Consider the following 24,811-nt stretch of genomic DNA (forward strand, 5'->3'; position numbering starts at 1 on the left):
TGTTCTTGGTGGTCTTTCAAGTGGTCTTGAAAGGTAAACATGTATATGGAGCACCCAGAAGATCTCACTGTTTCTTTATCAAAACATAAGTATACCATAAGACTTGCTCCTGGTAATACGTCAAACCTGTCTAGCTTCAGTAAATCCACACATGGCAGTGCAATGTTGCATGGATGATATATGTGGATATATGTATACATAGTCCCTTGGATCCAATTTAAATACATGTCATGATACTCCTAGTATTTCAATTTTCACATCTCTAGCTACCATATACATGTATGTCTGTATTTCTCTGTGTTAAACATGCTGCAAATGATTTCAAGATAAGGTTAAAATTTCTTTACTTAAACCTTCTTAAATGTCAGGCTTGACATCTCTAGTCAGGGACTGAGGTGTCTGCTGAAAAACAGATGTCCCCAGAGTAAGATTCATCTCATGCTGTCTTTCTCAAGTGACTTGGAAGGGACAGAGAGGAACACAGCTGTTTAGGTAGGACTGGCGGTTGAATATGAACTTTGAAAATTAGTTGATCTGAATACTGACCACAGAATTTATTAAAGATGAAGGGCACACTGCATTTTGCAAAATGTTGTTCTCCACTTCTCCTCTCCTGTGTGGCTAAAATTCAGATTGGCCTCCATACCATTGGTTTTGTAAGAATTATCAAATATCAAATAAAATGAATTCACAGTGTTTACGTATGTTGTGGTAAACTGGAATTGATCCATGGAAAGCAGGCCTTCCACCACTGTAAAATTAACCTGAGACATTCATAATGTTTCCTTAATATTAAGGCAGGAAGGAAGGTAAAAAAAAAAGTACAAAAAAATTGGTGTTATGGTAAGCTTTTGTAATTATATCTCATATCCTAGATAGCAGGAGAAGAAAACTCCTAGTAGTAGAAAATCAGATTGCTAATCTAAAAACTATTAAAATCATGAAAATCCTTTAACTGACTTCGGTGTCATTGCAATGTCTTTATGTTAGGTCCTTAAAGTATTTTGGTTGCTAATGAGATGAATATCAAATAACTTTGAAAGGAGTTTGAAAACTTTATTCTTTATGGCCTAAAATTTGATGAACCAGGATTCAGGATTTACTCTTTCTAATGTCACTGAAAATACAATAAATTAATGCTCTTGAGTTAGCTGGCAGTGATTAATACAAAACTGCTTAAAACTCTGGAGTTTGACTGCCTGTAGTTAGACACTTTGCTTGAGGAAGACTTTGCAAAACTTGACTAGACACGGTGTGGTTCTTCTGGTACACATTACAGATGTAGGCATGGTGTTCTTGCAGTTGTGCCAATGTCAGGAAGGTCAGGTCTGCACTGGAGACCTGAATGTAACATAGTTTTGTTTGTTAAGAATGTGAAAAGAATGTGAATCCATGACCTGCCTTGGAAGGAGCCTATGGTATACTCATATAGTTGTTCTGGAAAAAAATCATCTTATTCTTATAACTTCTTTAGTTCATGGCATGCTTGTAGAGTGTGGACATAAAGAACAACTTTTCTCAGTGGTGTAAGAGTCACTTAGAAGTCCCTCAGTATTGTATAGTCAAAATAATCTTTCAGCAACAGGTCTATTTGGTCTTTATTAAGTAAAGAATTGAGTGGATATGTGGAGTAGACTCGTTCTGGGAAACAACTGTCTTCAAGCTGCAAGAAAGATGCTTATGGAAATGCTCATTCCCATAACTTGTAGCTTAAGGAGTAATCTGACAGAGAATTGTCCAAAAATGATTTTACATTTGCCAGCTGTCAGTAGCTTTTACTGTAGCTGAAAAAGATTGTCACTGCATCTCCATATCTTGTACATGGGTGGATGCAGAACCCATGTGCCCATGTGAATAGGGGATGTGATACTGCTGCTCCTTCCCCTTGGATACTGAGGCAAACTCCCCCCATCCAGGTAGTCCCAAGGGACACAGCTGTGCGACTGGGAAACATGAGAACCTATAACAGAAGTCTCATACCCAATGTATGTACCAGATGGAGTAGCAGCTTAAAAGCCCACTTTTGAACAATAGGTAACCATGTCCAAAGGAATGACAGGTCAGGTTTCTCCTAAGTCAACTTTGTCACCAGATATTTTTTAGGATGATGAAGTGCTTACTTAAGTGCACTTTTTTTTTTTATCATGGGCCAATACTGTTAGCAACCCTCCCTACCCTTCACCCCCTCACCCTAACATGCATTATAGATAATACTTATAGATAATACTAAGTTTTCCTCTTTGTTGATCCAGAATCTTGGCTAGTGAGGGTGTTGAATTCAGCATACTCAAGAGAATATGCCTTGGAAGGTTTGTAGAGGTATTACTTCCCACCTCCCTTCTGAACAGTGAATCACGTAGTCTCTCTAAATAGCAATCCTGGTAACTACTTTCTGTCTCAAAATCAAATGACCTGTCCTTGAGATCTGGTACTGGGATAGTAGGTGTTTCTTATGGGGCAATTTCCATCTCCTCTTCTGGTTAGGGCAGCTTAATTAGCTTTTTATTATTATTATTATTATTATTATTATTATTATTATTATTATATTATATTATTATTATTATTATTATTTATTTTTTAATGACTTCATTAGATTATGGTCCTGGCTTTAGACTTTAAACTTTTTTGGCTTCTTTACAGTATACTTGAAACTTGGTTACATAACTTGATACATTTTATGTAGAAACAGGAAATATTAATTGTATTTATTCTGGTGAATACTATATAAGCTTTGCACAGGAACAACATGCAAAAGACAAACTGTACAACAGTCTATTTTCATGTTAGGTTGCTTAGATAGCATCTCCTTCCCCTTCCACAAACCCACATTGTTGATACCTTTGCAGTCAAAAGCAAAGTCCCTCTCCAAGGGACAATCATGGTGTGGAAGTTCTGAGTCAGAGGAAACAGATTTAAGTTCTTCATCTATTTTTGATAATGCTGTCCTCCACAGAACTGTGGTGATAGTGCCGCACAGTCATCTCAAACTGGTAGTTACTAACCCTACTGCGTGAGAGCTGCATCCTGGTAAAGTATCTCTGATGAGGATGCTGCAGGTGTTGAATTATCTAGGCTGTGGAGATAACTCCTGCAGCTGCATAATCCTGGATGCTTGTTTATCTACAGACATTCCCATGATTCCTTCAGACCTCAAAGAGGATGTTGTACTGTTCTGCAGAGCAAATGTCTGCTGGGTGGGAGTGGTATGAGTGATATGGCATACATAGATTTCCAGGGCTGGCAAGCAGCAGGTTAGTTAAGAGAAGTGCTGAGACCCAGGCAGGCTATTTCTCAGACCTGGGAGACACTTCAGACCTGAAAGCCAGCATTTAAAGAAAAAAACTAAAGGGCAGTTTTCATTTCAAGACTTAGTCATCCACAAATAACAAAAACAACTATAGCAAATGGAACGTGTAAACCTGCACTGAGTGATTGCAGGTATGTTTCCCATAGTATTCTGTGAGATTTTGCTGTATCACACAATCACTGAAATATAGACAAAGCAGTTAACAAGCCTAATGAATTCAAAGGAAAAAAACAAAACAAAACAAACAAACAAACAAACAAAAAAACAACAATTGAGATCATCTTCACAATGCTTATGCAATAAGCATGAGATTTCTGATTTTGTTGATGGTGTTGTTACAGAATATGTCTTTTTCAGAATGGTAATGTTAGAGTAATCAGTGACAGACCTGTGGTTTAAAAAGGAATATGTAAAGTATTTCACAAATTGTGCCAACCAAAGCATTTTCCCTTTGGATTAGCAGGCAGTGTTAAATGGATAGGAAGAAAAATGTGATTTACACTGATCATTATGCTCAGAATGTTAAAACGATATGTGTGCCATATCTTCTGACACCACTCTGCTTAAATCTAATGCTTTTATATTCTGTAGACTGAATGGGAATGCCCCTGTGAGGACACCTGTTTCATGCTAGAGGAATGAAAACACCATTCATAAATTAGTATGGTGTGGAGCTTTCTGCAAGGTTATTTGAACTATGTGAGACCAGATTAGTTATATTGGCTAGTTTGGATGCTGTTAGTTGGCAGTGAAGGTGTGCTGATTGTGGAACTGGTGTTAGTTTTTTGTCATGGTCTTACCTTTCTCTAGGTAGATAGATGTACCAGCCTCCTCCTGTTCTGGGCTCTTTGACACTCTGCTCTGCTCTGTGGTGTAAACAAACCTGCAAGTCTCTTGTAGATCCACATATTTCACACTTATCCCTTATCCCTTCGATCCACTTATTCCACATGTGGAATAAGACAACTTAGGTTGCTATGGTTGTGTCTTCCTCTAATCTTTTTATATGGAAATATAACCCACTTTCTCTTCAGCAGGCATACACATCCTGTTCTAACTTTAGTCTTGCCTGCAGGAACTGCTTCCCTTTCAGATCTGCTAGCTGAGATGATTACATGACATTTTTTGGATGCTAATTGTTAAAATCAAAATATGATGGAATTTCCAATGATGTTACTCTGCTCTGTGCTATATGTGTAAGTAATTATTGTAAGACATTAAGTTCATCTCACTTTCCTTTTGGCACATCGTAGAGGCTGTTCTCTAACAAGCATTTCTTTTGGAGGCAATGGTAACTTCATCAGCCCCACATTCCTGCTGCTCTTTTCTGTTTCTCCATCTCTCTCTTAAATGTACTGACAACTTGCCAGCATCTTCCTGGTAAATTGGAACAAAGAACTCTTCTTTATTAAAAAAAAATAATAATTACAAAAAGTTCATTTTAGTAAAGATGAATTAATTGGTCTGATTGAGCATGAAGTCTTGCAAGGGCAGTTTTAATTGCTGGTACAGTGTACCAGTACAGCTGAGAGGATGGCATGGGGAGGGCTGGGGTAAAGCATCATCCTGTAGGAAGGTAGCAAGGCCTCCCCTTCAAGCTGCCAAGAAAGATGTGCAACAACTTTAATTGGATTGTGAAAACTGTTTAGGTTGGATGATTGCAAGCATTGCTGTGCTTTAGTGCTACAGAGGAGTTGTCTTTTTCATTTGCTTTGAGAAAGAGAAAACTGAAGGCAGTCTCTCAAATCTGCTTCTAAGCTCTGTTTATTGTTCCCTGTAATGAATGTTGTCAGAGTTAGTTTCTTTTGAATATATGCAGAGATCTGTATCTGAGCCAGTTACACTGGGCTCCTTTTGTAGTCAGTGGAGACAAACAGGCACAGCTCTTGTCCTTTTAAAGTGGAGGGAAGGTGAATCATGCCCTGTTTTTTCTCTTTTGAGTATATTCTGTCCTGTGGTGACGAGGTCAGCCATAAATGTCTATACGTAAGCGCATCTTTATTGTGTCTCTGTGACACAGGTTCCTGTGCCCTAAAGCACTATAAATAGATAACTAGAAGAGAGTGAGAACAAGGTGAAAGAGCATACACGCTTTCCCTGACACTCACAAATGTATTTCCAGTACAGAGACTGACTGAACCAGATGTGATTTCTGATTTAGATGTAATCATTTAACCTTTGGTGAATTCCTCCTGAGTGAATTTGTGTGGTCTCCCCATGTAAAATTTAGCATTCACTTTAGTAAGAATCCTTTAGTAAGAATTCCTTATTCTGGAAGCTCCTAGTTCTTTGTTTGAAGACTCTTAACTTTAAGTGATGCAAACACCCTTCTTAATGAATGAGATTATTATAGTTTGGCAGAAGAGATTGGGGCTATAGATTTGTTCCAGGTTATCTTATGTAGTAATTCTCATGAGAATGAGTCTTCTGCTTAGGTAATTGTATCTTGTTTCAGACTAGTTGAAATGTGAGAGCTTGTATACTTATGATTCTGATTAAGAATCCACTAAACAGAAGGAAAATACATCAGACTAGCAGTTTATATAAAATGGCACTTGCTGAATATGGGAGCTGGGGAGAGAACAGATATTTGGGCCCTAGGTCATTCCTTAGGTCTAGTATTTCAGCACCATATTTGGCCAATTTCTCTAAAAAGGGAGACTTGGAAGCCAGATTTGTCTGTTACCTCTTCCCTGAAAATTTGTTTTTGGATCTGTGCATGCAGGGAGAGTTGTGTGCCCAGAAAGAAAATAAATGCTGAGACAATTACATTTTTCATGAAGCATCTGTACTTGACTGTTTATATAACTGGTTGATTAAAAGTTCACCTAAAAAGAAGAGGCAAACTAAAAGAAAAAAAAACAAAAACAAAAACAAAAAAATAACCATCCAAAGCACATAGTTTTTACAAGGGAAGGTATCCTTTTTTTTCCTTTCTGTCTTTATTTTTATTTTATTTTATTTTATTTTATTTTATTTTATTTTATTTTATTTTATTTTATTTTATTTTATTTTATTTTATTTTATTTTATTTTATTTTTGTAGGAGGCATGTAACTTATACCTCTCAATTCCATTTTCTTTCTATTTTTTTGAATACCTTCAAAAAATCAATTTTATGAAAAAGTTGGGTTGGGGAGTGGTGGTTAGAGACTCTGCAATTCAGTGCACTGCAGTTGGAATGTAACGTAGTAATTTTTCCAGTATATAATATGTCCAAAGACGATTTTCAGATCAGTCTTTCATTAAGTTACTTTGAAATAGTAACTTAATGTAACTTAATGTAACTTAGTAACTTAATAGCTCATCTGTCTTAAAAAATGTAGAAAACTTACCTGCCCATACTGGTAGGTAATAATTGGCACAACTGGAATATGTCTAACAAAGTACAGCATTCCCAAGTCTTATTTAGATTTATATTTTGTTCACCAGTTGCAGTGTGCCAAACACATGCTGTTGATTACATTGCTTTGCTGTACTAGGTGGAAGTTCTAGAAACTACTGCCATTTAAATACACTTTCTGATTGTACTTTTAAAAGAGGCCTATGCTATCTTTGTAGGGGGCAGATCTTGAGGTATGTGAATTGCTGTAGTTTGATGTATTTAGACAGTAGTAAACCAATACAAACCAACAGAACTGCTTTCTCATTCTACACTAATATTTAATCTTTTTACGGTATTTTTCAAAAAGGACTTGCTTTATCTGAATGAATTGGGAAACAAGCTTTTTCTGGTCTCACATACATTTAAAACTAACATTATTTGAAAGTGGGCAATCTTTATTAATTCTCTGAGCTCCTCCTAATGTATCACTGTGTGGTCTAGCCATAGTGGCAGTTGTTCTCTTCAGACATTTGACATGGAATAGAAGTTGATTTGGATTGTTCTTTTTGTAAAAAGAGTATTTAATCTCTCTTTTTGATTTATTTACTTATTTTACATGGCAATCCTGTGTATTGACTACTAAAAGCACTGTGAAAATGTAGAATTTTGTAGCAGAATTGCATTCTTGCAAAAAGCAATCAAATTAAAACATTTAATTGATATGTAATTTCTCACTAGCTAACCTACATTAAGAGTTCAGGAAGTCATATAATTTAGCATAGAAAAACAAAGAAAACCAAAGGAAAATATTGACATTTATTTATTCAACCATTTCAGTTTGATTATGGAGGTTTAAAGATAAATACATACGCAAAATTTTATTTTGGAGACCCTTGTTTATGGACTTGTGTGGTCTACAGTTACAGAGTTTATCTTTGTCATCATTGCATCTGGGGAAAATGAGGTACCTTGCCTCTCTTGAACAAGACATCAAGGGACAAAAACAGCAAACAAGCCCCAGGAGCATTTTGTGAGATGGGCATGGCAGTGCAGGGAAATAGTTTTGGACAATGCCAGATTCAATGTGAGTGAAAATGTGCATTAAACATATGAAATGTGACTCTATGCTGATGGCAAAGTTTCTACTGGTAACTGAGTGGCTAAGGGAAATACAGCTGTGGTTTTAAAACCATAAGAGCTAAAACAAGCTGTTGAGATGACCACGAGTGCTGTGGGAGACTGGAACGAAGAGTGTGATGCTTGAAAAGTTGAGACTTTGTGGTATAATAATATTCAACAAGAGGGGAATATATACATGCTCCAGACTAACTTCCAATTTTACAAGTACAACTCGATGCTCATACACCCAGTTACTAGAGGCCCAGAATTCATAATATTTTTAACTAATAAAAAGCCAAATTTTTCACAGACAGGTTTTTAGTCTGGTAATTACAGAGGGTAGCTTGGAAGCGCAGTGTTCAGATAAATGCTGGAAGATGTTACAGTCATTCTCTTTTGAGCACAGAAGCTGAATGCCTCAACATGTGATGCAGGCCTAAGGACTGTGAGTACTTCTGAGCTCCTTCTGCTGGAGAGCTACTGAGGTAGTTGAGAGACAAGATCTGCTTAGGCTTTGCTTTGAAATTTAGGTACCTGGAGATCCATCCCTGCACAGTGGCAGTACGGCATTGGATACAGCTGGGTGTATAGCACCTCTTGTCCACCTAGGAGTGTTTAAAACTGTTATATACGAGCTCTGTGTTTTCCAAGAACCTGAGTAGATCTACACAGTGAGTAGTAGGACCCCATGTTTCCCAAATCTTAAGCAAATGTCCTCAAAACTGCAATATTCAGCAAGTAGTGGGAACTTGCATCTCCCTATTCTGTCTGTCTTTTCAAATGCATTATCCACTCACCTGTTCCCAGGCATACATATACCCTCAGGAGGAGTTCGCAGACTCTGAATCACCATTTTACAGGGATATAAAACTAAGGTTAAAAACATATCTTTGGGAGGGTGTTTTTACATATGTCTCAGTTGGATGATGCCTCTTAGCTGGTTTAGACTACAGTAAGGAGTGGGTTTTGAATTTTCTTCTAGCACTCTTTAATTTCCCCAGTGATCAATGAAATACCTGTATTTCCCATGCAGGGTTGTGTATTTTACTCATGGGAAAGACATTTTTCTTTTAAGCGTAGATGTTGTGCAACTGGCCATATACAGAATGTACCACAGAAATAGTTTGTGTTTCCTTCTAAAAAGAAAGTACGTCAGCAAGAAAGGGCTGTGTGACTGATATGCAGGCAGGACATGGTGACAGTGCAGGGGCACAGGGCACAGCAGAAGACCCTAGATTTATCCTGACCTGCAGTTTTGAATTTACTGAATTGACAGTATTGTAAGTAATCCTCCAATTTTTTGGCTCTCAAAAAAGAGATTTTGTTGAAGCCATTTAGTTAGTACCTGTGTTCAAATAAATGTATATATGCAATTCAGTTTATTTTTTAGATTTGAATTCAAAAGGTATTTTTGTCTCTAGCCGGAAGGCTTATATAAAACTTAAGCTAATTGAGTGGATGAACAGCCTAGATTGTAACTCAAATATAATTTGTTTAGTCAGTAATATTATACATTTTTTTATGACTTTATTTTCTGTTTTTATAGCAAAGAAATATTTTTCATTTGTGTTGTTAGAGAGAAGGTAAGTTGCCATGTTACAGAATTCTGTCAAACTGAGTTTCACAGTGGAGTTATGAAAATGGACAGTGTTTAAAATGTGCATGTACTTCTTTTGGTTTCTTGGAAGCTGTTATCCTTAGGTAGTACAGTGTTTTACATACAGCACCAGTGCTCGATCTGTCTCTGTTCTGCTTCAGTGTAACTCCACAAAATTAAAACATGATGAGGGTCAATGCCATTTTTATCTTGTGTCCCAGCTTATGAATGATCCCATTAATTTTAATAGTACATTTTGGCTTTACTTTCAAGACCAGATTTTTGTATGTGTGATTATGTAGCTTAAATTAGGAATTGCTTCTAATAAAGGAATTGTTTTAGGTATGGTACAGCATGCTCTGAGTTTGCAGTGTGTTCCATTACTTTTGAGCCATGAAATTCCCTATATATTCCCCATTGCCATTTTCATGTAAATTTTTCCATCAGTTCTTATCAAAAGTTGATTATTAACAACAATCAATATGGTGAATATTTCTGTGTATATAGGTGCTCTGAGTTATTACTCTAGTCTACTGTAGCTTCTGATATCTCCAGAAAAGTTATAAAAATGAGATCTTAAGTAATTTTTAAAATTTTCAGTTGTGTTAGTGAACATTTTAAAGTTATGAAAAATCCCCCTTGTTGCTGATTTAACTTTTAAAGAAAAGGTTTGGTTTGATTATGTACATGTAGACATTTTGAGAAGTCTTTTTAAAAAATATTATTGTACATGTAGTAGTTATAGTATATATAACACGTTATGCTATCAGCAATCTAGTTATTAAGAATTGATCAAATCCAGGAAAGTCATGGGGCACTTCAATTCTAACTGTTTACTTTGAAGACTAGGACAATTTATATTTTCATATTAAAGAATATTAATTCCATTTGTTGGCATAAAAGGCCAACAGCTTCATACTTCAAGAAGTCAAGAAGTCAAATTGTTAATGCATTTAATACTTTTCCATGAGTAAGTCAAATGGATTTATTTATTTTTTTGCTTCTTTTCTCTTGATGGTTCTTTAGATATGCTTGCTTTCCTTTCCATGGCTGAAACTTTTTCTTCCTTTAGTGTGTCTTCAGTATAAGACACTCAGAGAGGGATTATTCAAATTTCTATTCAAATGCAAGGGTTAGAAACTTCCTTGTTTTTGAAGGGTAGGTGAGTTTTTTAATTCATCTCTGGACAACCAGAGTTGGGGCTTTAAGAAAAACTACAAACAGTATAAAAATCGGAGTCTAACAGATGGACTTTTAAATTTAAAATATGGGTCATCACAACATTGTCTCATTCTCTGGAAAGAGTCTGCTGCAAACAGTGAAGGAAGTGCAAATCTTTGCATGAGTAATGGTGTTTTACTGTGCTAATCAGGGCAGTCTCAGAATCAGTTTGGAGTAAAATAACTGTCCTAAAATGACTATCCATTTCAGTATTCTGTGATTTTACAAATTTTTACATTAAATTATAGTTTTGCTTAGATGTACATATCAGTCTTTTCCTACGTACCTTTTTATATTTTTGGTATAGCACAAGACTTATGTAAGTCTGATTTTGCTGTCTTTGTTAATACTGCTGAGGTACTCGGTATGTACTTCATTTGGATATTTAGATTTGAAACCTAATGAAAATGTTTTTCTATATTTGATCCTAAATAATGAAACTAATTGTATATACAAACAATGTCAGTTCTTAGGTGAAGTTTAAACACTCTCAGGCTATAGATGGTACATGGTGACCAAAAGCCGTAGAACTGGGGACATTAGAACAGTATTTCTCTAGAGTTTGTTGGCATCCTTCTCCCTCTTCCCTTGAGAACCCATACTATTTGAAAGAGTAATTTGGAATCTGTTTTGCCATAAATACTGATTATATTTGTACTGTGGGTTCTTGCTTTCATAGTCACGATAACTGTTGCTTTGTGCTTCATGGGCCAGCTCACAGTAGTGATTGTACAGAGTAATGAATGATGTTTATTTGTGCTGTATGGTTGACCACATCTGTGGGTGAGAACATGCTGGCAGCTAATTGGCCTGGCAAATGATCAGACTGTGACAAAACCAGATCTTGTGGTAGGCAGAAAAATAGAATTTTAAGGAACTGTCATCCTTTGCTCCTCACTGATGACTTCTAGTGGAAGTGGCAAGTATTAGCTGTGTATATGATATTTAGATCTATACTATCATGCATGTTTCTTTAAGTGAATGCTGTGAAGCAGTTTAGTTTCTGCCTCCTTTTGAGTTAATCTGATCCCTAGCCATTGTATTACGCACTAGTTTGTAGAGTTGTGGTCATCTGAGTTTGCTCTCCTTTTCATCCTGTAACACTTGCATACTTGACTTTTAAACTGATCACTTCAATAAATGTTAAGGACAAATAACTCTGCATGGAAGCAGTTGTGTTGCTAGGCACTGGGCAATTTTCTAGAAGTGGTGCTGATGCTACTCCTAGTTATGAACTGTAGGGTGTTTTTTTTTTGTTTGTTTTTTTAAGCTTTTTTAAGGAACTAGAATCATGAAAAATGAGGGAATTGTAGTAATTCTGTGATGAGGTGACAGAAAAGATCACAATTTGCATTCTTACATCTTACTTCCCTCCGTCAGACACTAAGGATTGCAGGTGCTTCCCTTCCACTGCAGGCTAGGGTTGGAAACAAGCAGTTTCCTTCACTGTAAGCTTAGTAGCACTGATGGGAAGAGTACAAAAGGCTGATTTGTCCTTGTAAACCCAGGAGTGGGACAAACTCTTTGAGTGGGACGAAGCAAAAGGAATGGGGGAAACACTATATTTTGGAATGATAGCTAATTGATTACTCCAAAAGGTTGCAGCAATGAGATTGACAGCCTGCCAACATGATGCATTTCCCCTCTGTCCCCATGGCCACTCTGTGTTGATGTTGTCAAGAAGGAAGAATAAAGTTTGTATGTCCTGCTAAATCATTTCGGTGATGGAGAGGTTTTAAAACATGGAATGCTTGAACATTGTTTGAATATCTGTGAGCACATAGAACAACCGGATGAACAAGTCCATATAATAGAGCAGATTAGTGATATAAACTCCAGTGCTAGACACTTAGCTTTTGAGGACTTTTGGTTTTGAAACTGGTTGGCAACACTTGTCACAGCAAAGTACTCCTGCTAAATGTCAAAGTTATCCCACTGATTTCTAAGCTAGATATGAGTATATCCCTAGCTCCCTCCCTTGTGTCACTGTATACAGCATCTCTCAGGACAAAACAGAATCTATCACAAATAAATATATGATCTTTTTTTTTTTTTTTTTTTTTTTTCTGCACAAACTGCTTGCATCTGAATGTGTTCCCTGAAATTAATTTTTAAAAATTTTCCTTTTGCTTGCAGCAACTTTTCTATCTAGTATTTATTTTCCAAAGACCGCATGAATATTTTTTATTTTAACTTTTTTTTTTTTTTTAACACATGCTAAAAATAAGCAAACCAAACTATAGATGTATTCCTATTTTAATAGGAGAACTAAGAGAATATAAATTAAATAAACCTTTAGTATTTTTGCCCACTCTAAGCTCTTTGTGACATTACTGAATAGACCATATGCCTTTCAACCTTGTTGTAAGCCATCCATAGAAAAAGATATGCTCTGTTCTATTACTTGGTTGGTCCTCAAAAATAGTGAAAAAATGTCATGCTTTTGTAGCCACAAACTTAACACTGTGAAAAGAGAAGTGAGAATATGTCATGGTAGCTTAAAAGCCTGCTATGGGATTATGGTTGTTTTTAGCACTTGGTTGGGTATATTTTACTGCTTTGTCTCTGAACTCTCACAGCTGATAATTGTAATTCAATTGTGTGATGATTGATTGCCATGAACGATTCCTTGAAGAGCACTACAAATTTAATTTGTTTCTCTATTAACTGTAACAGGTTTTGCTTCCTCTGTTACTTTGTCTTGACACACAATGATGTATGTGATAAATATATGCCAAAATGGTGTATACATAGAAAATAGCAAACAACACATTCTTACTAGAAAACTCAGTGGAACAGTCTTACATGTAGAAGGCTCTGCTAGTCTTCTGTTTTGCTGCTGAACTTGAACCATTATTTCCCATTTGCCATAAGTAAACAATGTGTAATGAAGAGATTATTGTTAGATGATTTTCTCTCTAATATCACTATTCTATTTATAACTATAAATATTTTATTTTTTTTTCCCTCCTCCCTCACATCTGTAACAGCTAGCCGATGGCGGAACCTCTTCTCTACACCTGTCTCCTTGGCTTTTCCCTATAGTCCTGTTGCAAGACTCACCCCATATACCAATGGCTTTAACAGTCCCAGCTTCTCTAAAACCTCCAGTAAAGCAATACTAACACCTGAACGGACAGGTAATGCTTAACTTTTTGTGGATTTATGGGGCTTACAAAATTGCTTAATCAAATCTAATCTTGCTAGCATTTAACAACAATGCACCTTTCAGATGATTGTGTCTCTCAGATGATTGAATCTCTCATCTCAGAGAGATTCTTTTATTAAAATGACCTAAAATTTTGCAATTACCTAACAATGTAGGTTGTTTTCTGTGTTCCACGGCAAGTGGAATTTTTATATTCCATTTTTAATTTTTTGATTAGCATTGCCAGAGAAGGCAATGCCTAGCTCTCAATAATGGTTAACCTGAGTGTATAGTTGCAACAGCATCATTTTAAATGGTCCCCAGCTTTGCCCTTTCTTCCCTCTTACCGCATCATGGAGAATTTACCTGTTATAAAAACAGCCAGCAGAAAGATGACTGTTTTCAATCTGGCACCGGTGCTACTATCCAAGATTTATTTTACTTTTGCCACCAATTTCAAGGGGACACAAGAGTTTTAGGAAAAAGACCCACTTTTTCAGTTAATTGTGAAGAGCTGCATTTTTCCTTCTTCAGTACAGGTATCAGGAGTCAGTTTATATCTATGGCTTCTCTTAAGCTGAAATGGCAATGGAGAAAATAATCCCTTGGGAAAGAGGCATTAACATTGTATTGCTGGCAGTAGCAGGTATGCTCTGTGCCACACTGCTCTCTGTGCAATTTTCTTTACCATGTGTGAAATCCGTGCACAAAGCCCTGTTAAGAAATAAGGGTGCAGCAGGTGAGATACAGACACAGACTCTAAATGCCTCATGTAGGTGTGTGTGAGCTAGATATCTAAGTTCCCCTATTCAGTGGGATGCCGTTTAGTTCCTAAACAAAAGCATCTAGTTCTGTCTCTGATGTCTAGTTTCCAACTGATGCTCCAAAAGAGTACAGCTGTTACTATCTCTGCAAAACCTAGAGAACCATTATAACTTGCAAATTTGAAAAGGCAAACAAATATATTTCCCCCTTACAATCCTTCCAAAGCAAAATAATTCGCTTTAATAATTCGCAAAATAATTCTGTTGGAGATCCTGTTAGAGAACAGCTGATTTTATGATGAATTTTAGTGGATGCTGTGCTAGAGGATGCAAACACATCTGTGATATAAGCACAGTTTAAGAGCCTTCATCACAGTGGTTATTATCCTGTAGGCAGTGAGTCTTTGGTCGTCCAAAGGATATTAAGAAGTAAACTGCATTTTATTTGCAAAAATTTTCTCTAAAGTTGGACAAAAACTAGCTCGTTCAACTAATTGCAATTTAGTTTATACTTTTACAACTATGCAGGAAAAAGTAGAATCAAGAGCCCTCTCCGAAAGTTACCTCTGTGAAGGAGGCATTGTTTTCTCTGTTGTTGCATCATTTTTCAGTCTTAATTTTTATAATAACTTATTTCTCAGATGATAATAAACAATTTAAAGAAAAACAGGTAAATTGCTAGAATATGGAATCTGAGTACTGAGCAGAAGTTGGAGGCACATATGCACTCAGTTTTCAGAACAAAACAGGGAGAACCAGAGTCTCGTAAGGATTCAAATGCAGATAGTTTTAGAGTACACTAGCTAGTCTGAGCTATCAGAACTGAACTCAGTAAATTATTCATTGTCTGGGCTCTGTAGGACTCTTTTGGGAACAAGCAGAGGGATTTGTGATCTGTTACTATGCTTCTTATGAGTATCAAGTCCCTTTGTTAATTGTTAGTCGGTTGCACTATACTTCTGAAGGTTTTCATCTGTTATATATATAAATATTTTAAGCTACTGTAACATAAAGGGAAGTTAGTCATGAATGAGAAATGGCCAGACATATTCACAAACATTATCTGTTCTTTTTACATAGGTTACATTTCTAGAAGTTCCCCTTTGAGCCCACAGTCATCAATAGACAGTGAGCTGAGCACCTCAGAGCTGGAGGATGACTCCATCTCCATGGGATACAAACTGCAGGACCTCACTGATGTTCAGATCATGGCTCGTCTGCAGGAAGAGAGTAGGTGGCTTTTTTCTTAATTGTTTTTCAGAATAATTTGAGGAAGATCACCCACAAGAGTCAGAACTGCTCCTGCCTGGTCTCAGTCAACCGGACCTTTCTTAAAAGGAGTCACCTCTTCAGTGGCAGGTGGAAACATTTTTCACCTGGAAGCACAAGGTGTCAACATTGTTGGGTTCATGTTAAGGATACTGGATATTTCAAAACATGATTCTTATGTGTTTCTGGATCCCAACTGGTAGATCCATACCCCTTGAGCACATTTTTAGTTAGCTGTTTTAAATGTCTTACCATGCTATTTAAATTATTTTATATGAGGGGGAAGGGAGATGCTAAAGCATTTTTTCATGCATAAATGTCGTGAGAAAATAAAAATATAAGCAGTTCTCATGGACTTTTTTGCCCCTACTTTGTTTTTATTAATTCTCAAATTAATGTTGATACTTTAAATTCTTAATTTTGAGGTATAGGAATTTGACATCTTGGTGTAAGACTTGTGATTATGCACAAATCTGAGCCCAAGGGTTTTTTTGACATTATATTCTGGCTTGATAGTAATTTATAGAAAATTATTTTATTAAAGACTATTTGACTTAGAATCCATTCAGACAACAGACAGTATCTTTCTTACTTTCTATGAGTGCCAAGTAATACATAAAAGAGGAAATAATGTTATTAAAAACAAAGGAAGTTCAGAGATGATGACTGAAGGACCGTGCAAACTAATATCTGACTATGTGAAATGAAGATAAAATGTGAGCAAGAAATTAAGAGATCCAATGTGGCTGGACCAACCAGACTTGTCAGCAATTGAACTTGCTGTAAGTCTGGTAGCACTAGTTACACTCAGCAGAGAAATTCAGCAAGTGTGAAACTTTCCAAGGGAGCTGAATTCTCAACTAGTGAATGTGTATTGTCATGGCTTGGAAAATTTCTGATATTATGTGAAAGTGATCAGAATTTAAATATATATGTATATTTATGACTATCAAACATATGAAGGAATGTGTTACTTAAATGGCATCTGTGCTATCCTTCTTCAGAGTTAAGTTTAAAAAAGACTTCAGGTACTTAGCTCTCTAAGAAATCAGGTCATTGGTAAACTGGAAAAAAATATGTTTTTTCTTCTAATCTACTTCAAGTGTTGTTGTATCTCATTCTTGTCGTAGCAATTTGTACACAATCTGTGAATGATGGTTGTTGTCCACTGCAGAAAGTGGTAGCATTTTATGCGAATGTTTATGCATGCACCTTTGCTTGCATGAATAGAAACTCCCACTCAAGAGGGAAAAACAAGCATATTAAGTAATTTCCATTATGGTAACAAAGACATCTGTTAAGGCTGAGAGTTTTTTGTAAATTTAAGGAAGTTGTTATTCCCAGCTATTCACAGAATTACTCAGCTGCTGGAAAGGTGATGCCTTCCAGGGCTGTCTGCTGTGCAGTCAGGAAAAAGAGGATGTGGGAGGGCTGAGAGGGATACTTCCCCCTCACTTAACCTGGAGCAAACTTGCTCTTCTGGGGCAGTGCTAATAATGGGATAGTTTTCAACAACTGACATTTTGAGAAGAATGTGGTAAAATGCACGTGTCTAAAATACCATGGTGCTACCTACCTCCAACCCTTTTATGTGAGTTTGGGTGGTAGCAGGAATTCTCTGGTTCAGAGAGGTTGGAGAGCTGGAATATTTTCATGGCTTATATGTTTAGGAAATGTAATTGCTAGCATTTTTATTGCAGGAATATAAAAGTATAATAGTGATTTGGAAAACTCATTGGGTGAATGTTGACTTCTCCTCTGATTTAGGGTGTTTAGAAGTTAAATGCTTAATACTCATGTAGTCTTCTCACTGGTAGAGAAATAAATAGGCACCCCCTGAGGGCAGTTCATGTTATTTTAAGAGAAGCATCTAACGCATCTAACTCACACATATTGCATTTTGGAGATGACTGTATTTATTTTTTCTTAAAAAAAAAAAAAAACACAACACAAACATATTAAAAAGAAATCTCAAGGGAAGTAATTCAGGCTCAGATACCTGAAGGGAGACACTGAAAGTTAGATCTGCTGAATCCTACAGCAGATCTTCAGCTTGGTCACATTGCCAATCCAGTTCTTGCTGTAAAATTATGTCTGCTTACTTGCTGAGTCTGCAGGATTGAAGTGTATGTTAAGAGCTGATCCCTTAACAGAAGCCAAGTCATCCTCTTCTTGGAATTTACAGGCCTTAGACAAGATTATGCTTCAACTTCAGCGTCAGTGTCAAGACACAGTTCGAGTGTATCACTGCACTCAGGAAAGAAGGGGACATGCAGCGACCAGGAATATGATCGCTATAGCCTTGAAGACGAGGAAGAGTTTGACCACCTCCCACCTCCACAACCACGCCTCACCCGCTGCTCCCCATTCCAGAGAGGAATCCCACATTCACAGACTTTCTCCAGTATTCGGGACTGCAGGAGGAGCCCAACTTCTCAGCACTTCCCTTCAAGCACTTATCAGCAGCCCTACTATTCTCCTCAAGCCCAAACACCAGAACAGCAACCAAATAGGATTAATGGAGGTGGGTTGCATGCTTTTCCAAGAAAGTCTTTTCCTTGTGCTTCTCTGTTCAAACTGCCAGTTGTAAGGATCACGTTGGGAAAATCGAGTGTCAAGTGTTTAGTTTATGACTACTAGGTCAGTCCATTAATTGCAACAACCACTTTAAATCTGTGCAAATGATTGTGACTTTTTGTTATTAGAGGAGTGTTATTGTTAGGTAATTTGCTGCCAAATGTAATCCGTGACTCAGTCATGAAAGTACTTTAGTCAGCATTAAAATGTTCTGTAAAATTGTATGAGCACAAGTGGAGAAAGAAGAAAAAGGAAAAAGAGCATCTTCTAGGCATCTTCTGGTTAGCTGGAAAACCTGATTAGGTTTTTGTGCTTGACCTATGTATGGCCATCATAGATCCATCAAAATATGAAATATTTACAAGACATTTCATTCCTAACTACATTCTCTTTCTTACTTCCTAACTTTTCCATTAATGTAGCTTTGCTGTGAATGCATAATGAGTGCTTGTGACAAGGGTGAATGCTCTTGTTCCAAGTCTGGTAGGGTGGTCTGTTGAAGTAGTATAAGATAATGTCACTTCCAAACTACCCTGAGCCCTTACTGCTTTTTGCACTGCATTAGAGATGTGTTTCAGAGTCTCTGATTTTTTTTTTTTTCCTCTCAGTACTTATTCAAGAATTAAGTTTCCTTCCATTGTTGCTGTTACCTTCCTTTCACTCCTTACTATGATCACAATTTTCTTCCTCCTGCTGTGTCTTACTTTGCTGTTCCTTCAGTCCCCAAGCTAATTTAAGACTGTCAGTTTTCAGTCAAGGTCTTGTTTGTAACATTATAGGTTACAGCTCAGCCTTGGGCAAGAAAATAAATGTGTTGTTCGAAACAGTTCCTATTTATAGAGTGCTACAGGTATGCATGTTACTTTCCTGACAAATCAGGCATGACGGGTTGGTGCCAAGAGCACTGGCATTGAAAGTAAGACACAGCATGAAAGTATAATCGACAAGTGGCAGCATATAAAGAAGGCTAAGGTTAATGCAGAGTACAGCGATGTGGGCTTTTGTCGGTACAGCATATATACCACATTCATTCCAATGTTATTTTTCTTGACAGTGAGGTATAAGAATGGAACAACGGTGAACTGCTTTCAGAAACTCTGTTTGGGAGAGAGAGAGGAAGGCTATGGGACATTTTTGATTCAGTAATGTGGGCAGGATGTTGTGCTGCAATCTCTGTACGGTTTCCAAAGCCTTTTTCAATGATGTTTTTCATGTTCATGTCAGTAGAACTTAGGCATTGGATTCCCACATGGAAATCCCAAAAAATATTTGCAGCACACTAAAAATAACATAATTCTTACTATTAACTAGAAAATATGTAAATGTAAAATGCCACCAATTTATCACCTGGTTGTCTTTTTTTCTCAAAAATCTCCAGGTGATGGGTCATGTGGTTGGTGTTGCTTAGGAAATCAACATGTATGGCTCCAGTTACTTGTTTGCTGGCATGACAGACAATCCTGTAATAGACTGTACCACTATCTTTAGAGGAGAATTATCTCTTTAGCTTCTTCACCTTCACCCTATGACTCATGCAGCAGTGATAAACAGAAATAGAAAATGCTGATCATGAGAAATGTTTTACTTTGGCTGTGTTTTATTGGCAGACAAGGAGTATTTATTTATTTATTTATTTATTCTGTATCAAAGATGTCTGAGTATTATGACAGTATCTTCTCATTCACACTTCTCATCATCTTGGCAACAATGTCTTTCAAGAACTCCTACAGGCTGAAATTGAGATAGACTGCAGAATAAGAATTTGTCTGAACCTCAGTATGATGGATAATGTTTCAGACTGCTACACTTTACCAAGGCAGATGAGAAAGGGTGTGTGATGGATGGAGAGGCTAAACTGTCACTCCTTTCAATATATGTGGAAAGTATCATGGATAATTAATCAAAATTGAGCTTTCACCATGCTGTGCTATAATACTGCCATTACAACAGTATTCCTCTCTCTTCCTCCAAAGCGATCAGTTGTGTTCTTGTATATGGAGTCAACAGTCTGGCCACTGGTTCATCTTGTCATTCACAGAATTCTCCATAAATGAAGAGTAATTTGCAAATAATTGTTGACTTTTGGCTTTCAGTCTGGGAAGGAAAAACAGCGTTTAACTTTGGCACTGCCTCCCCCAGAATTGTCTCTGTGTTTAGCTGGAGTACATTTTTTTTGGCCTGTAAGAACAGTATTGGAGGTACTGTTCTACCTGCCCTTAGTGAAGTTTGTTTGGTATGGTATGCTAGTTGAGATACTTATTCTAACTTTAGACCTGTACTACCTGTATTGTGAAAAATATACTGAAGGTGTGATAAACTTGGAAAATTTCAATACTTTTTTAAGAGTATACTCTTGTGTGCATGTTGAGTAGTTTTAATATATTTTGTCATATGAAACTGGATTAAGAAGTGCCTTCAAGAAAACAAATGGGAAAGATAAAATGTTCACCTAGACAGTGAACATCCCAGCAAGTACTCAAATGCCATAGCCAGGTTCCCAGTGTCTGGGAAGATAGTCCCCTAACTGTCACCCCAGTAACAGGGTTGTTTTTACAAGGCTGAGAGGAGCTTAATGCTGGCCTGAAGGAAAGGGCAAGGGGAACAAGCTGTCAGCAAACAGAGGTTGGCAGTCACGGTGACTGTGCAGACATGCGTGCCTTCTGGGGACTGAGGTGGCTGCTCCTCCTTGTCATTTCCCTTAACTGACCTTGCAAAGGTTTGAGCAGATAAGACTTCTGATTCATTGCTGTAAATGCTTTTGGACTTTTTAAGGGATGAGTAAGGAATGTTTTATTCCTAGGATGCATTTTGTGTATCCATACACATGTATTGGATGGGATCTGCCTTGCTGATGGAGACACCTATGCTGGGATGTAGGTGCCCCCATGCGAATGCAGTGCCCAGTTCAGCTGCCCTCCCTCCCTCCTTGCCTGTCTGCCTGCCTTCCTTCCTTCCTTCCTTCCTTCCTTCCTTCCTTCCTTCCTTCCTTCCTTCCTTCCTTCCTTCCTTCCTTCCTTCTATAAAACAGCAGCATTTTAGGGTCAGTAAGTAGGTCTGTGTTTAGATACCAGTTCAGTATAGACTGACATTGATTTGTGTGTTTGGAGGGGTGAGAAAAGGCCTGTTCTTACTGATTTACTGAATGCTTTTCTGCTCTTAGCCTCTCTTTAAGTTCTGTAAGGAAGAGAGAAATCAGTAAGAAATTTTAGCAGACTATTAAAGAAAAGGAGAAAAAAAAAAAAACAATTTTCTCAGTCATCCCTGAAGTTTTACTGAGAATAGTAAACAGTGGAGAAAAGTCATGGAAGGATAATGGAAAAATCTTTAATATGCTTTAGGGATCTTTGGAGGGGGACACATACCAGCATGAAGTAATAAGTCTGATTAAAATCAAAGTGCTCATCATAGCAAAATATAAATATTTTCAATAATGAAGAATGGTGTCTCTTGCTTAACTGAAAGACTTATTTTTAATTCTCAATCTGTATTTGTGTTTTTACACCACCGATGATTCCATAAATCTTTAACTAGACCCTGGTGTACTTAGGATGTTACAAGCATAATTTATAAATATTATAAGCGTAATATATGTAATGTATATACTATCTCAGGTCTTTGAAGATGAGGAAGAGAAATTAACAGTATATATCCCTTAAGGTGAAGTTGTAATTAAGTGCTTTTTTTTTTTTTTTAGGATTTCAGAACAAATTCTGAGTATCTAAATAATATAGAACATAATATTTAATAATAGATAACCTCAGATTTTTTCCTTTTATTTTTTTTTCCCTTAACTTCTTCGTGCATTGGGTACAGATAAAGTGGGGTTGAATTTGTAGGGTTTATGTGGAGGATTTAAATATGTGAAAGAAACTGCTAATGTAGCTTAAACAGTGATATTGATTTCTCTGAGACAAAATAATTATGATTCATTGTGTCAGATTCCTTAACTATAGTGCACTTTTGGTCAGGCATGTGAATCTGTTCAAATAAAATGTCGACAACACCTAAATGAAAAAATGATGAATGAATAAATATATTTTAAGACGCTTCACTATAGACCAAACATAACCTCTACTTGAGCTTAGTCTTGTTCCTGTCAATAGTCATTAAATGTCCAAATTAACCTCAGTTTGGTGTTTTTAAATCTGGGCTAGTTACTCCTATTACATATATGACCAATGATCTTTTTTTTCAAAACACTTATGCTGATAACCTGCCAGTTTTACAGAGTGGATATAGATTAATCAATCTGCAAGATGCTGGCCATCCATTTGGGAATACCTACTCCAGTAGGTATTCCCATAGATCATTTTAGGTTTTGTTTTCTTGCTGTCTGCTAACACCTTTCTCCAATTCTAGAAATCACTGACAGGTTTATATATACCATTTGGATATTTCAGTCTGACATGGCATAAGGACCTGTTGCATTGGCAACATTTTTATATTTCCTAGTATTCTAGGAAATATCTGTTCTCAAAACTGTTCCCTCAGACTCTGGGCCACTTCTGTGAGATCTGAGGGAATCACAATTGAGAGACATTTATTCATAATCATGGGCTGCTAGAAGTGCTTTAGTTGATGAAACACAGTGGATGAAGCTGTTTTGGCAGAGAGAAGATAATATTTTTCAAGAGCATCTATAGGAAACCCAAAGATCAGAACTCCCAGTCTGGCAGCCCACCAAGATCTTACCTCTTGTGGTGCAGCTTTGCTCCAAGTACAAAGCCTGACTGCATGCAGCATGGATGTTAATCTTCAGCTGATAATAGTATTTGGTCAGTGGAAGGAGAGAAATGGTGAAACGTGGGAGGCTGCCAACAGAGCTGGAACCAGAAGACAACAGGGAGGTGCTGCCTGTTGTGTTTTCCTACCAGAAAGATGTTGGACTGCAGATCCTTGGCTGACTTCAGAGAATAAATGGCATTTGGGGAGGAAGTTCTTGGACAAATCAGAACTGAAGCAACTGGGTAAGAGGCAAACTGCCTCTTACCTGTAATTTCAGGTAAATTTTAACTGTAATTTCATAGCATATTTTACAAGATAAGGGACATTTTTGCCTGCTTTTTGACCAGTTTCTTTGCTGTAGTAATTATGATCTATGCTACGGGGAGGTCTTTCCATGGACACTTTCAGGTGAGGGCAGAGGACCTCTGTTTCATAATTCCTAGTTTTTCCTGTGCTGTAGGCAACGTGCAGTTCAGTGTGGATGCCACGTGGAGGAAGATGCATAAACATGCAATAGGAGATTTTTTGTGGATCATTCTGCTGCGGATACGAGAAACATGGACAATGCATGCCACCTAAAGAATACTCATGAAGTGACAAGCACGTGTGTATACGCATGAACTTCTCTGAGAAGGTGGTAATAACCACAAACTGATTATTACTTTTGTTGCATGACCTATTGTTGCATTTTGTACTTCACGTTTCAAAAATTTCAGTAATACAGTGTCTGTAGGTCATGCTAATACATCTCAAAAAAGGCTGGGAAAGGCAAAGATACATCTGTGTTGCCTTGTATGGCTGCATCCTACTTAAACATCATATTTATCTCAGCCCAAATTTTAAATGAGACTCAGTAGTGGATCACAATAGCTGTTGATACTGTGGAAGGCACAGGTGCTGTGGAATTCCTCGCTGGTGTTAGAAGCCACATGTCCCTAACAGAATGAACTTATCGCAGCTCTACTGCTTCTCTCCTTCTTTCTGTTAATTTTCTCATCAGTCTTAGAAGAGCAAAGAGCTCTAAAAAGGGAATGCGGCTTAGCGAAATATTTTTGTTTTCTTCTCATAGATTTCCAGCAAGTTCATATCTAGTCATGTCTCTGTGGCCTGAAATAATATTAAAATCACAAAACTCCCATTGTCTACTTCTGTATACCACACTCACAGAAGACAGTTTTTCACTGAAAACTTCTATAAGACTCTCCACTGTTCTTAGGAGGGGAACGGGTGACAGAACAAACTTCAAGAAAGAGATGAAAGAGAATGCATCATCCAAGGAAATGAAAGCTGCAGAATACTATCGAGATGAGCATTTCTGGGTTTTCCTTAAACATAACATTGACCTGCTATTTTCATTGCTTTTCAGGGCCATTTATCTCAGCAGACAAAAGGAATCATCAAAGAAGTAATGCAGATGTTTGATGGATGAAAATTTGCAGGTGCAGCAGGAATTTGCTGCCCGAGGACTGAATCATCAGCAGAGCAGACTGCTGGAACAAGAAGGGACACATGAACAGAAGGCAAAAGAAATGGCCACCCTTGACACAGAGGAAATCCAAGCTACTTCTATACATTTTTTTTCCTACTATAGCTGCATCCACTGGACAGTTCTAGGCACAGATTATTCCTGTTGTGGCTGATGCAGTCCCAGAGTGGAAAAGCATGTAGATTCCAAGGAATTTGGCTTATACTGTGTGATACATGGATAGTATTAGACAAAAATCTATTTTATGAAGTGTAATCTACCCTACCACCATGCT

General features: G+C 37.1%; 1 protein-coding gene across 2 annotated transcripts in view; it reads left to right on the forward strand.

Annotated features, from left to right (window-relative positions):
- The window catches only part of SLAIN1 (SLAIN motif family member 1), a 48,712-nt gene that overhangs the window by 13,683 nt on the left and 10,218 nt on the right, over positions 1 to 24,811 (forward strand). The window contains exons 3-5 of one of the 2 annotated variants that reach the window (XM_084521685.1): positions 13,559 to 13,708; positions 15,561 to 15,710; positions 17,935 to 18,273. In XM_084521685.1, the coding sequence (XP_084377811.1) occupies positions 13,559 to 13,708; positions 15,561 to 15,710; positions 17,935 to 18,273 (639 nt within the window). The remainder of the gene's footprint in view (positions 1 to 13,558; positions 13,709 to 15,560; positions 15,711 to 17,934; positions 18,274 to 24,811) is intronic. The other variant, XM_084521686.1, reaches the window with a different exon arrangement.

This window comes from Aythya ferina (genome assembly GCF_964211825.1).
Source record: "Aythya ferina genome assembly, chromosome: 1".
NCBI classification, from domain to species: domain Eukaryota; kingdom Metazoa; phylum Chordata; class Aves; order Anseriformes; family Anatidae; genus Aythya; species Aythya ferina.